Raw genomic sequence first — 13029 nt, forward strand, 5'->3', positions numbered from 1 at the left:
CGGTAGACTCCAGTAATTCGATATAGCTGTTTAAATGTGTACTGCAGCGATTGAAGCCTTAACACTGCGCCGTCACAACAAATTTAATGAAATGATCTTAAACACAACACCTAATTTATTATATTATACCGTACGTATTGCAGTACCTATGTATATATGGCAACAATTGGCAATATATTATATAGGTAAGTAGAGGTACAAACAATATTGTCATCGTTTACGAGCACGAGGTCAAGGAAAATCACTGCGCATTCGTCGTATCTTTAAATATATATATGTGGGATGCGGCATTGCATATTATTCAACCATCACATAATTTATATAATATGTACAACGAAACAAATAAACGTGCACATATAGGTAATAATGGTCACCCTACGCGCGCTATACTGCTATGGTTTGTTGCATTATTATTATATATGGATTTCACCTCGCATTCCCTGCACATTATACCCATCAGAATCAAATGATATTTTTCTACGCCTTTATCATATTATTACCTACCTTAAGAGTTTATTTTTATTCAGATGTCTGTAAGTTTATACTTTATTACTGCCTACTGGTATATATTATCATCGCGCACTCGAGATTCCTACAGTCGTGAATGCATTCGTAAAACATGATGCCTAAACGATATTGACACAAACATTTTATTATGTCTTGAGTCGAATTAATATATCCACAACGAATCGATGAATGGCAATAAGTATACGCGGTATGTATAATATAATCAGCCCTTTTCACAAATTAGTCTCTGCCGACTTTCGACGACGCAATCGAAATATAATATACGCCCACCTACACATAAAATATAGAACATTATCTATACTATAAGAATCTTGTTGCACTTATATTATACTAGGTATATATATCATAATTGATACACACGCTGATGCGATTCCTCGTTATGTTTACGCGCGCGTAATATGCAACTCGTTTAATTTCACCGCTCACTCGTTATAATTATATTATCATTTATCTATACGTCATAATCGAATCTGATTTTGTAACGACGTGCCGGTAGAGCGACTCAGCCCGGCAGATTCACTCTTCGACTTCCGGAAAACAAATCGAATTTAACCACGCAATAATTTAGCTGCATACTTAGTGGTGTTATGGGTGTTTCAACACCCACCTCCCACCACTTGGCCGTATTTGTGCTAAATATAACATATATATATTATATATAGAGTCTTATAATATGATTCAGATTTTTATGAAATTTTTGATATTATTAATAAAATATGAAGATTGATGATTACAGTCTACAATATGAAGAGTGTGAAATCCATCAATATATAAATATAAAATCAACAGGACACGTGTGTTATTGTTTCCTTCTTACAAATATACAACATGGCAAATCGCAGTACGTTCACTATAATCCATTTCATTTATTTTTAAAGTAAGAGTTAATTTATACATTTTATCACAGCATTTAAAGGCGCAGAGATAGTAATTAAAATTTATATTTTAATTTTGAAACAAGTTATGAGCATTTAAAAATTTACAGTTTCTGAATTCTCTGTGATACAAAGAATATCAACAAAAAAAAGTACAAGATACCCTTATAATAATCTTACCTCTACATTTAATAATAGGTCAATTCACTCTAATTTTAAAAATAACAGAGTCATGTGATAATTTCTATATTATGTTGTTCGTTTTTAAGACGGATGCAACATATGTGTAGGTTCTTCTTCAAACATCCCCTAAAAAAGTTTCGTCCACGCGACTGACATAGTACTGATATATTATTATAACGCAGAGCGTTCACAACATGATTCGGATAATATAAAATCGTTCTCAAAGTTTTTTTAATGTAATATTATATACATGCACTGCGTGGTAAATGCAATATTACGCTACTGCAGCGCAGCTTGTTCTCAAGGGAAGTGTTTTCGAAATGTCGTTCGATAGCCAAAGAACATTTTGTATTGGGTATTTTTTGAAAAAATTTACGAGGTCCGACTTGGAAGAAACGAAAAAGGCGTGTTGGAGACGGTTCAGTTCAGGCTATATTATAATATACAATACAGTAGGCATAGAGGCGGTGGCAGCGGGAAGGGCGTACAACCGGAGCGGTTTACATAACGAGAAACGCGTTACGTTGTCGTCGTCGATGAAAACTTCTACTTACACACACACACACACACACACACACACACACACTCACACACCTGCGCGACCGCGTACCTCGGGGGCCGATCATTCATAAACACATTCCGACTGCATAGTTTTGTGCGCGGAATATTCAAATAGCACACGCTGGCGATCGTTAAAAAGAATTATATTATATTATATTATTATGTGCGTGTGTGCAGCGACCGGCGTGGCAAGGAGCGTAGTAAGGACGAATTGTATGTGCCTCCGCGTCGGGGGTAGATGGTGGTGGTGAAGGGAACCAAAGAAACGCGTATTGTATCCAAAGTCATTAACCGCCGCCGCCGACGGTAGTCACTGTAGTCGTCGCCACTGCATTACTGCAGCGGTGTCGACTTGGTCGCGCGAGTACGTTTAAAACAATTCGAATACTGAAAAAAAAAATATATGAAGATGGAAAAAAAATTCGCACCTGTATAAATCAACTGCTGGACGTGTACAAGTATATATAATAATATGATGAGAAACATCAAATCGGAATCAAACTCGTTTGGAAACTGACGAGTATAAAATATAATAATAGTAATAATAATAATAATAAAAACGATTTGGCTCGACGACTGCAGCACGGAGATGGAGATTATAGAGGTAGTATAAAATGCATAAGACGTATCGGTATATTATATACTTATAGGTACGTATGATCGAAATAATTCGTCCGGTTCTCGCGGATACGCGTAACAATGTCGGCGCGATACGACGATAAAAGCGTCTGTCAAGTCTGACCGTCGTCATAATAATATAATACCTACGAGTGAGTCGCGCGAGTGGTTGTGTGTATATGTGTGGGATCGATGACAATCGTCAATCGTATCGTTTCCGAAAACGAAAAAAAAACCGCATACGTATGCGATCCCCCGAGCGACGAGCGCATAGACTAGGGCAGCGGTCCGTACGGCAACAGGAAACGGGCGAAACGATTTAAACATTGCCCAGGTAAAGATTCGTCAAACGGAAATACGTCCTAATAATCCGTAACGTGATGTAACGCATACAACGCACGCTATAATGTAATATCGCGTTCTATAAACGTAAACTAGTTATTATGGGGAGACGTAATAATAATATAATATTATAATTGTTGTGAGATCACCTGCCGCACTGGAGCAGCTACAATATTTTGTAGATGAAAATATTATGTGCATAGCGTTACTATTATATGACTATTAGAGAGCCGTCTAAATATGGAGGTAGTAAAAATTTGATGAGCCAACCATCACTGTTACCTCGATTTTTAAAGTTGTGTATAATACGTACATTTGAGTATACTGGATCGAAAATTGCCGTATTCTTAAGGATCATTTTCCAGAGGATACAGAGGACTGCGGACCTATATGTACGATTAACTTAGTACGTCGTATGACGTGTTTTTATACTCTACGAAGAAATTCATATTTCCAAATGATTTGCTGTCTCAAGTGTTTTCATACAATTTTTTAGATTAAATAGTATCGTAATTGTAATATGAATCAACCTTTTTATTATCCATCATGTTATTCTCTTGGATTTTTACCAAAAACTCTTATAATTTCGAAATCGTGACAATGCAGCAGCACACCCGCACTATACGCTGTTACTCGTCGCCATCGTCTCTTGTGAGATATTTGAGTCATACAAATCATTCAATATATTATAACTGTCACTGCCGCTGTATACAAGCATGTGTAAAACATCGTCCCTATAAACGCCGTTGATCTTCTCTATTGTCAACAGACAATAAATAGTAAATACGATAAGTCGATATAGCACTCGCGTGTTCGTGTGTATATATTGTTTCGAAAATAGATCTCGAACATATGACTCTCGGTCGAAATCTTAGGCTCAAGAGTCAAGACACAACACATAAATCATAATATATATCCAAACCTATATGCTTAGTAGTATTAAACCGTATATAGGTATACAACGATAAATGTGCTATATGAACCGGAGATTACGAAACTTCCAAGTTATATTATTATGTTGTATTCTCGGGACGACCGACAACCGCATGTAGCGATCGGCAACTCGCTTAAAACAACTATATACTTGGGTATAAGCACTAAACATTATATACGTATCTTCGACTTACTGATAAGTTGTTTGGCGTTTATCTTTCGAGAATGTAACGATCGCGTCCTGAAAACCGTAATATATTAGTGCACACGCGTCGTCGTACGTATGTTAACATTGCGGGTGTTTGTGAAAACTTCGTCGTAAGTCGTCTGCTGCAGATACGAGATGATAATAACATACACACATACAGATATAATATGTTTTAACGCATTATTTCATACGCGGTGTACACAGATAGTCAGATTTAATTTACACGATTTACAGCGATCACATGCTACGATGTGCACTTATCCGTTCATGTGTGTTATTATTAACGCTGCGTGAGTGTGTATGGTAAATATTCGTGCTTCATAGTAGGTATTGATATATCATACCAACACGTGACACGTGGTCAGTGGTCACGTTTAGATCGATGCCCGCCAACGATTTATCAATCGCCGATTAGATAACCGCAGGTGCCGTTCCTTGCTGCGCCGCTCACTGCGAATTTCTACTTTTTTTTTCATTACCTACTTATATTATAATACGTTATATTATTATGTAAAGGTGTACTTATATACCATTGAAATACCTTAAAAATTATTACTGCACCCGACGGCCAACGGCGCTGACAATACGCATAATATTATGTTATACGATCCTCATCGACATGTCGATCATGATGATCATGATCGTGTTATATATAGATCGTTGGGTAACAAAAGGCATTGTAGTGCGATATTGGATCGACTACACTGGTCGGCCAATTATATATTATGTACAAAATATTGTGAAATAACGCACGATGATTTCGGACAAACGAAAATAATTTTTATTGTACAATTTTTGCAGGTTTCGAACTACCGAAAGAGAATTTATTTAATGTGCGTATTTTTGTTTTGTACACTGAAACGTACCTACATATAATAGCTAGTTCGTGCTACCGGCAATCGACCTTTTAAACAGCTTTATGGGTAGGTAGGTATGCTTTTACAGTATGGGTACTCGTATGTATAATATAATAAGCGCGACGCGCCTGTGGCCAAATTATTGCCAATTTTCTAAATAATATATTCGATTGCAGTTTACCGCTTTCCGATCAAAATATGTCGACGTGATCGGCGGCGTTATTGATCGACGCCGTACATGCGCGAGAGATAATGACGCAGTATAAACCCCTGCATTCTTGGTAATTAGTTTTTGCAACAAATTTCAATTTTCGCAATGACCTATTCTAATAATAAAAACCGTTATGGCGATCGTATTATAGTGGGAAAAAAAAACGATAAAAATCAAACCGGATTTAATTTTAAAATTTGTTTGTTTCACCCGGCGTGTGATGACGGGATAGCTCGGCCGAGTGGATGTTTAACTATGACAAATACATCAATCCTAGTTGGCCAAATTGTCGATGAAATATATTATCACGCGTGCACGCAGACGACAATTGACACATCTGTCGATCTTCAATTCGTAAATCGTAACAATGTTTATTATAATATATACCGATAGGCATAATGTTTACGATGTGCATATTATATTGTGAAGTATTTACCAACTATATTATTATAATAATATATTTATAGGCATATCGCATATAGCTAGATATTATAATTTATAAGTGAAAATCATGGGGAGAGAAGGCTAAGTTTTCTTAAATAACTGCCAAGCATCACCTAGCCCAAAGCGGTCTTGTACTCCAGTCTCGTACCGAAAAAGGCGTTTAATAGACGTTTTTGTTGATCATATTTTTGATTTTTCAGTTTAATAGAAATATTTTGTTTGGTTGTTGTTGAGATGTTTTATATATTCTGTTGCATGTGTTATTGTTGATTTAAAAAAAAATTAAAATTTATGATAAAGGATACGTGTAAAAACATTTATAAAGTGAAGAGGTTTTATGGGGGTGGTTATACAAATGTGTTTTCCTATTTGATTAAACTCCTTTAAAAGTGTATTAAACAAAATTAATCAACTTGATAACTCCTAAAATTTGACACCAAATCTCGCCTATAATATGATAGGTGGTTACGTGCATAATAGCATTGAGTTTAATGTATTAGGTAGGTATATTTACTATTTACTCGATGATACAATTATGTATAAATATATGTGATATGAAAAGAATATTTATCCAAAGATCTCTTCTCCGTTCTGTTCAGTGCGAAGTTTCGCTATGTACAATACGGTTCTCGTGATAAGTGTATCGCTCTCGTATAGTCGTATTCGTAAAATATATTGTTTATATTGTAAGCTCCATAAACCAACTACGACCTACCGTCTACCAGCTATCTATATTGTACGTCACAATATTGTTATTGCAGACTACGGTTTAGTGACGATCAATGAAGGATCGGCGGACGCGTCACGTTATTCGACGTATATTTATATTACAAACAAACCAGAGCGGTATTGTCGGTAGGAGGGGATGTGTATGTCTACACTTTACATCGTCGTGTATAATGTGTATAAGTGTGTATGGGTCTTCTAGACTAAACCTCCGGTTCGCATACACATGATAATAAATAGTATAAAATATTATATCGTATCACGTGAACGGCTCTGGCCCAAGAGGGGTTGCGAGTCTCTTACGGATATTATATTATATACACGAACGGTAATGCAACGATTATTATTTATTTTTATTTTTTCTTCTCTCCGGGCCAGTCACGAGCCAGATGTTGATCACCTGCCTCCGGTCCGGCTACCATACATTATATTATATACACTAAAATATGCATGTATGATGGTATATGTATGTTAAATAATATAATATATATATATATAATATTGTATGTGTGTATACTTTGAAATACAACTGCTGCAGCACTTGTCTCTCTGCCGTCGTCATCGTGTTTGACATTAGCAGACGGAGTCGGTCTATAAGAGCTCTCGGCTAATCATTCAAGTCGCAGCCTTAAAATTCTACATCTTCGGGTTATTATTTTTATAACAAGGGAGTAGGGGCGGTTACTAGATCGACATATAACTGTAAAATAAACATCAGATCACACGAAAACAATACGTGCGCGCGAGAGAACTGATTAACAAACGAAATTCAAGATTTCCAAATTTGTGAGAGAAAAAAATGAGAAACCGCATAATATAATAATATTTTACTCCGCAGACCTCATCACGCGTTCCCCGCGGGTTATTTTCTCGGTTTCGATATAATCGAATTATCGCGCGTAATATCATGTTATTATTATTATTTATTACAGCGTGAAGACCGCGACAAAACGATAGCGGTCACTATTACGAATGCGAGTATTGGTACTTGCGCGATTGTCGAATCCGCCGCACAACAATGTGGGTACAGCAGGTATACCTACCTAGTTACCCACATAAATATCTCCGGTCTTCCGACTCGCGTTGTATATCACAATCCGATGATGTAGAATAAATAAATATCATAAAATATTTTATCGTATGCATGTGTGCAGTATGTATAGGCAGTTCCGACGTTTCGCCTGGCGATCGGCTTGCAGTCGTCTCGTAGATACTTTAATTGAAATAAACCACTTGTAATGGTTACATACGTACTCGGTGGCAGTGGCGAACGTCGAATCGATGCGATTTATAGGCAACATGCGTAAGTATATTCCGGTCAAGGAGATTACGAAAGCCCACCTCGCGGCTGCTGCAGGTTTCTTCTCGGAGACATACTTCTCGAGAATTCGGACACAGCCGCCACTATAATAACACTACATAACAATATTTATAATGCCTAATTATAATATACCGTCATCGATAATATCCATGAGCCCGATTTCATAACACATTTACCAGGGATACCGCCGCGCCTATTTGTTATAAGAGTTTTTTCTTTACATTATCATTACACAATATAATATTCATCTTCATCTATTCTTAACGGTTATTATAATATACTTTTTTTTACTGTCGATTTGTTTTTCGATTGAGCTGTTATTAATTAATTGTTTTCTATTTTATAGGACCATGCGAATGTTTAGACAAACAAACGTCGAGGAAAAAAATGGCAAACCGTTGGTAACACCGGACATGGACGGTCGTTTTTATCAAACGGTTACCGCCGTACCGGCGATCGTTCTCGAAGAGAGCCCCAAATCCGCCGAAGTCAAAAGAAGTATGTACACATATTATATTGTAACAAAAGTATAATATATTTAGGTATAGGCGTATAGCAGCAAAATGTGTTAACTCATTTTTGTTATGTCTCCTATAATAGAGGCAAAATAGGAACATTGTAAATTAGTATTATTGTGAATTTACATTCACAATAATGGTAAATCTTGAACGATCTCCATATCGAAGGTCTTCTAGGCTAGGTATACACATTAAAAGTATATATAATTATTTATATACGAGATTTTAACTATAAATTAGATGTTAATAAACTACAAATTACCGAACACAGGTGTGTTGTGTTTATTTATTATTTTTGTATCCATGTTCGACGTTTCGACATAGCAATTACTTTTCGTCACTGCATTATTACCGTCACTTCTCGTTTTTACGTGCAAAAATATTATATAGGCGGTCTGTTGTATAGGTGTATAATACTGAAATTTAACCACACGGCGTACGTCGAGGTTATTTATGATATTGATTTTTATTAGGTTTTTGAATTTTGAATTCTGCAACATTAATAATGCGTACCGCGAAGTCAACACAACGATGGGTGAATTCAATTTAAAAAAGAATATTGATTTTCGAAGAGGTATAAGAATTACAATAGCAATATATATTTGTTGAAACTAGAGGGAAAATCAGAGACGTAAAAATTTCTCGTAAACTAAAAATAAAATGTGGAGCACGCGCAATCCGCTATATCTTCCCCATATATTGTACCTATACACAATAATTTGCTGTGTGTATTATTTGTAACAATGACCGTGGTTTGAACGCTAAACAGAGGACGTCAAACACGTTTAGAATACATTCACCGGTCACAATATTATATGGGCTTGGCAAGCTCCCCGTACGGTTGACACATACTATACACGTATACAATATTCGAATTTGGCATAAACCTTTATAGGTTAAGATTCTCTATAAACCTTTTTACGCTTATACATGTTATATACATTTGTAAGTATAGCTGCAGGTACGCGTGGTCCAAACATATTTTAAGAGTGCGTTTGGGTATATATAATATATTATATATACATAATACATGTACATTGTACGTATTATAATATTATAGAGGTATATGGGATATCGCGGTATAACGAATGGTCGAAAATTTAACATATTTATAGGCATTTAAATTTACAATTTAACCTAATCGTTAAAATATTCGTAAATATATATTATATATTTGTATGTGTGAATGTGTGTGTTTCACGTGTTTATATTATATGTACACTACATATCATTCAAATACCATCGGTCACAATGTCCTCCGAGCATTCCGGTTTTGTGTGTAGATTTTTAAGTGAAATATACCAGTGTATTACATTATTTTACACTTCTATTATATGTCTACGTCGTATAGTACAGTGTGTGTATATAATATTATATTATGGAGTGGTATGGTATGGTGTGGTGTGGTGTAGTGTAGTGGGTAGCGGCGTGAAAAGAAATGTAAATAAACAAATAAGTAACAAGCGCTGCGGTGATCGGTTTTTTTTTCGTTATTTGACGTGGTTTTCATCGTATCTCACTGGAAGCAGCCGCACTATGTCCGACTATAATAATATTGTGTACACACACATATACATGTGTGTGTGTGTGTGTGAGTGTGAGTTTAAATGCCATTAGACTGTAGATCTCTAAAACACGATTCTTGACCATTAAACATTTTTTATGGCTTCGGTTACTGGTATTACATGGTTTGTAGTGGTGTGGCTGGACGCAAAAAAAAAATGGCAATAATAAAACGAAAGAAAGAAAGAAAGAAAGAATATATCATATACGATATACATATATAATACGATGTCTACGACGGTAGTAGGTACATAATGTGTGTGTGTGTGTGTGTCATATATATATATATAAGCGTGTTATATAGTATATCTTGTTATAAATATATACCTATGTATAAACAAGGTATAGAGGAACACCACTACACCAGGCAGCACGCCACGTAACTCACGTTTTACATTATATGCACACGTTCTAATTACTACTGCAATGCCGTTTAATTGCTGTAGATCAATATGCATGTGCACACCGCACACGTAATCATATATGTATATACAACGTGTGTATGTAAAGGTTTTGGAGGGAATACACACGAGCTATATTGTCTCGCAGACTTGAGACGTCTGCTGCAGAGAACGAGAAAGAGAGAGAAAAGATAGACTTTATTATTATATATATATTGTGTATAAAGAGATAAACTCGTTAAAAACGCTTGCAGTCAATATGTATTTGTTGTATTGTATTTTTTTTTTTTTTTTTACCAGACCGTTTTACATAATATTTATCGTAATATTTAACAACATTTCAAAATGCCTTGTATAAACATCCTTCGCCGCCTTGGATCGCATTTTTTACATACCTAACGGCGAACACTACTATATTATAATGAGTCTGTCTCATGTCTGTCTGGTGATTTACATTTTGCCGGTTGTGACGTCGTCACGTTTAGCGTCTAAAAAGTCTGATGTACATTTTTAGTTTAGTGTACGTTCTGTTGGTACTCGCGTAGGTAGGTACATAATGGCTATAATACACTTCTAGATAATTTCTGTGAGTAATAAATAATTTTAGTTCACAAGTCGGTTATCTGATTTTGGAACGATTAATGAAATAAACAAGCACGAAGAGCGAACGAGTTTCGATAAAAATTACACAACCCAAGTGTCAAATCTAAGAGTGAGCCACGGAGCCCTGTAATTAATTTCTTATATTTACTTGATTATGTCGTTTCACAATCTCGGTGTCCGATCATTACACGTTTGATAACCATATGTGGTATATAAAGCTCCGCCTGAAACACATGCGCCTCTATAACACATATTCAACCGCCTTTCAAATTAATATAAACATGTTTTTCCTTCACCTCTCTCTAATTAGTTATTCAAAAGTGCAGTAACATCTTAATACGAAAACCGTAAGAATTTGTCAATAATACTATATTTACATCGAATTATTTGATGATTATATACGAAAAGAGACACGTAGTGTTTTCTAATCATATATATACATTGTATATTATAATAAGAACATGCAAATTATTATGTTATAATGTTCGAGCCACTATTAAAATATTAAAACACATTATTCTACATGACCGACTGGAAAACTGAAGAACCTGATTTTGTTTAAACATTCTGATCCATCGCAATCCTGATTAAAAGTTATATTACATATTATGTTTGTTCTCAAATATATAATGTATAATATAAAATAATATTATATGGATATAAGATATTCGTGTTTCAGTATTTGTACATTTGAGTACCTAGTGTAGTTCGTAATTCGTATAACCTGACGACGGGTTACATTGTTATATTTGATCGATATCCAGGTGAGACAGGAAAAACAGTTCTAAACAATTTGTAAACTTATACATACATATTTTTCTGAGTGACAGTTTGAAAACAAGTTGCACGCGTACTTTAAAACACTTAAAACACTTAAGATATTCGGTTCAACATAATTTAATATGTATAATAATATATTCTTGTTGTTACTAGTTATTACAGCCCTAAATCCGAGGTTGTGTTAAAAGTCGGCAATCCTAAAAATGTAGTCTATTTTTCTATAGTATTTTAGATACCTTCCTACTATGTTTGTTATTTTTTTTTTTATAATCCTCCGAGTATTGACCTTTTCACTCGACGGTTGTTAGTTATGACTCTCGTGGTCATTTATCCCCTATTTAAATTATAATAAATGTCGTGTAGTGTCATGTTCGTGTCAAATAAATATTTCAAGAGTAGATTTGATACTAGACAAAAGAAAATGAAATATTTTTTTGATAATGATAAAAAAAAAAATGTATACATTTATTTTATCAATTTCATGTAAATATTAATGATTGATATTTATCTTATTAGATTTTAATCATATAGTTTTACGTATAGTTACATTGTACGCCATCGTCATATAATTATATGATATTAATTCTAATCATGTGTGATTAAACTCTGTGCAAACATATTATAATATTAAAATAATTAAAGTAACATTGATAAATTATAACATATCGGTTTAAGTAGTATACGATTTATAATATATTAAAATGGCAAAGCAAAAATGCGTTCATTGAGGGCATCATAAATATCTGATTATTAATTTGACGAATAAAAATACGAATAAGACTCATACATATTAGTTTTCACTGATTAATTTTCAAGGTATGCGTAAATATTATGTAGGACATCTGGACAAAGCTATAGCTGGAGCGTTTAGATACTTTTAAAATTCCAGACCGATTCTATACACCATGCATTTAAGATTGATACTATTCAATTAAAACACTGACGTCTGGTACAATAAACATGCGTACCTACCTAATACCTATATACATATCCGCGTGCCATTATAATAAGTTATAAATAATAACCGTAATTCAAATTACTTATTCTTTTGAATAATCAAAATCGTGCAGCACCGTAAAAAAGAACCCCACCTTTTTTGTCGTAATAAAAAATTTGGTCCGCAATATGTACTTATATATTATATAATGTTCACAAAATATACGACCACCGAAACTAGTTTTACGGCGACTGCAAACGTAGTAGACAACGTTGAGCGTAAAAAATTACTCTAAACAAACAAACAAACAAACAAAACGTGTAACCGAACGAACCCATACACGCGTTTTAGAGTATGATTTGCACAATATTGCGATTAAAAACCGTATCACAATTCGCAACAATAAAATAATTAATTCAA

General features: G+C 34.6%; 1 protein-coding gene across 2 annotated transcripts in view; it reads left to right on the plus strand.

The window, feature by feature from the left end:
• Window positions 1-13029, plus strand: part of LOC111040058 — a 51223-nt gene that overhangs the window by 32524 nt on the left and 5670 nt on the right. For both annotated transcript variants that reach the window (XM_022323776.1, XM_022323777.1), the window contains exon 2: window positions 8154-8305. In XM_022323776.1, the coding sequence (XP_022179468.1) occupies window positions 8154-8305 (152 nt within the window). The remainder of the gene's footprint in view (window positions 1-8153; window positions 8306-13029) is intronic.

Source organism: Myzus persicae, unplaced genomic scaffold, assembly GCF_001856785.1.
Source record: "Myzus persicae strain clone G006 unplaced genomic scaffold, MPER_G0061.0, whole genome shotgun sequence".
In the NCBI taxonomy this organism is placed as follows: domain Eukaryota; kingdom Metazoa; phylum Arthropoda; class Insecta; order Hemiptera; family Aphididae; genus Myzus; species Myzus persicae.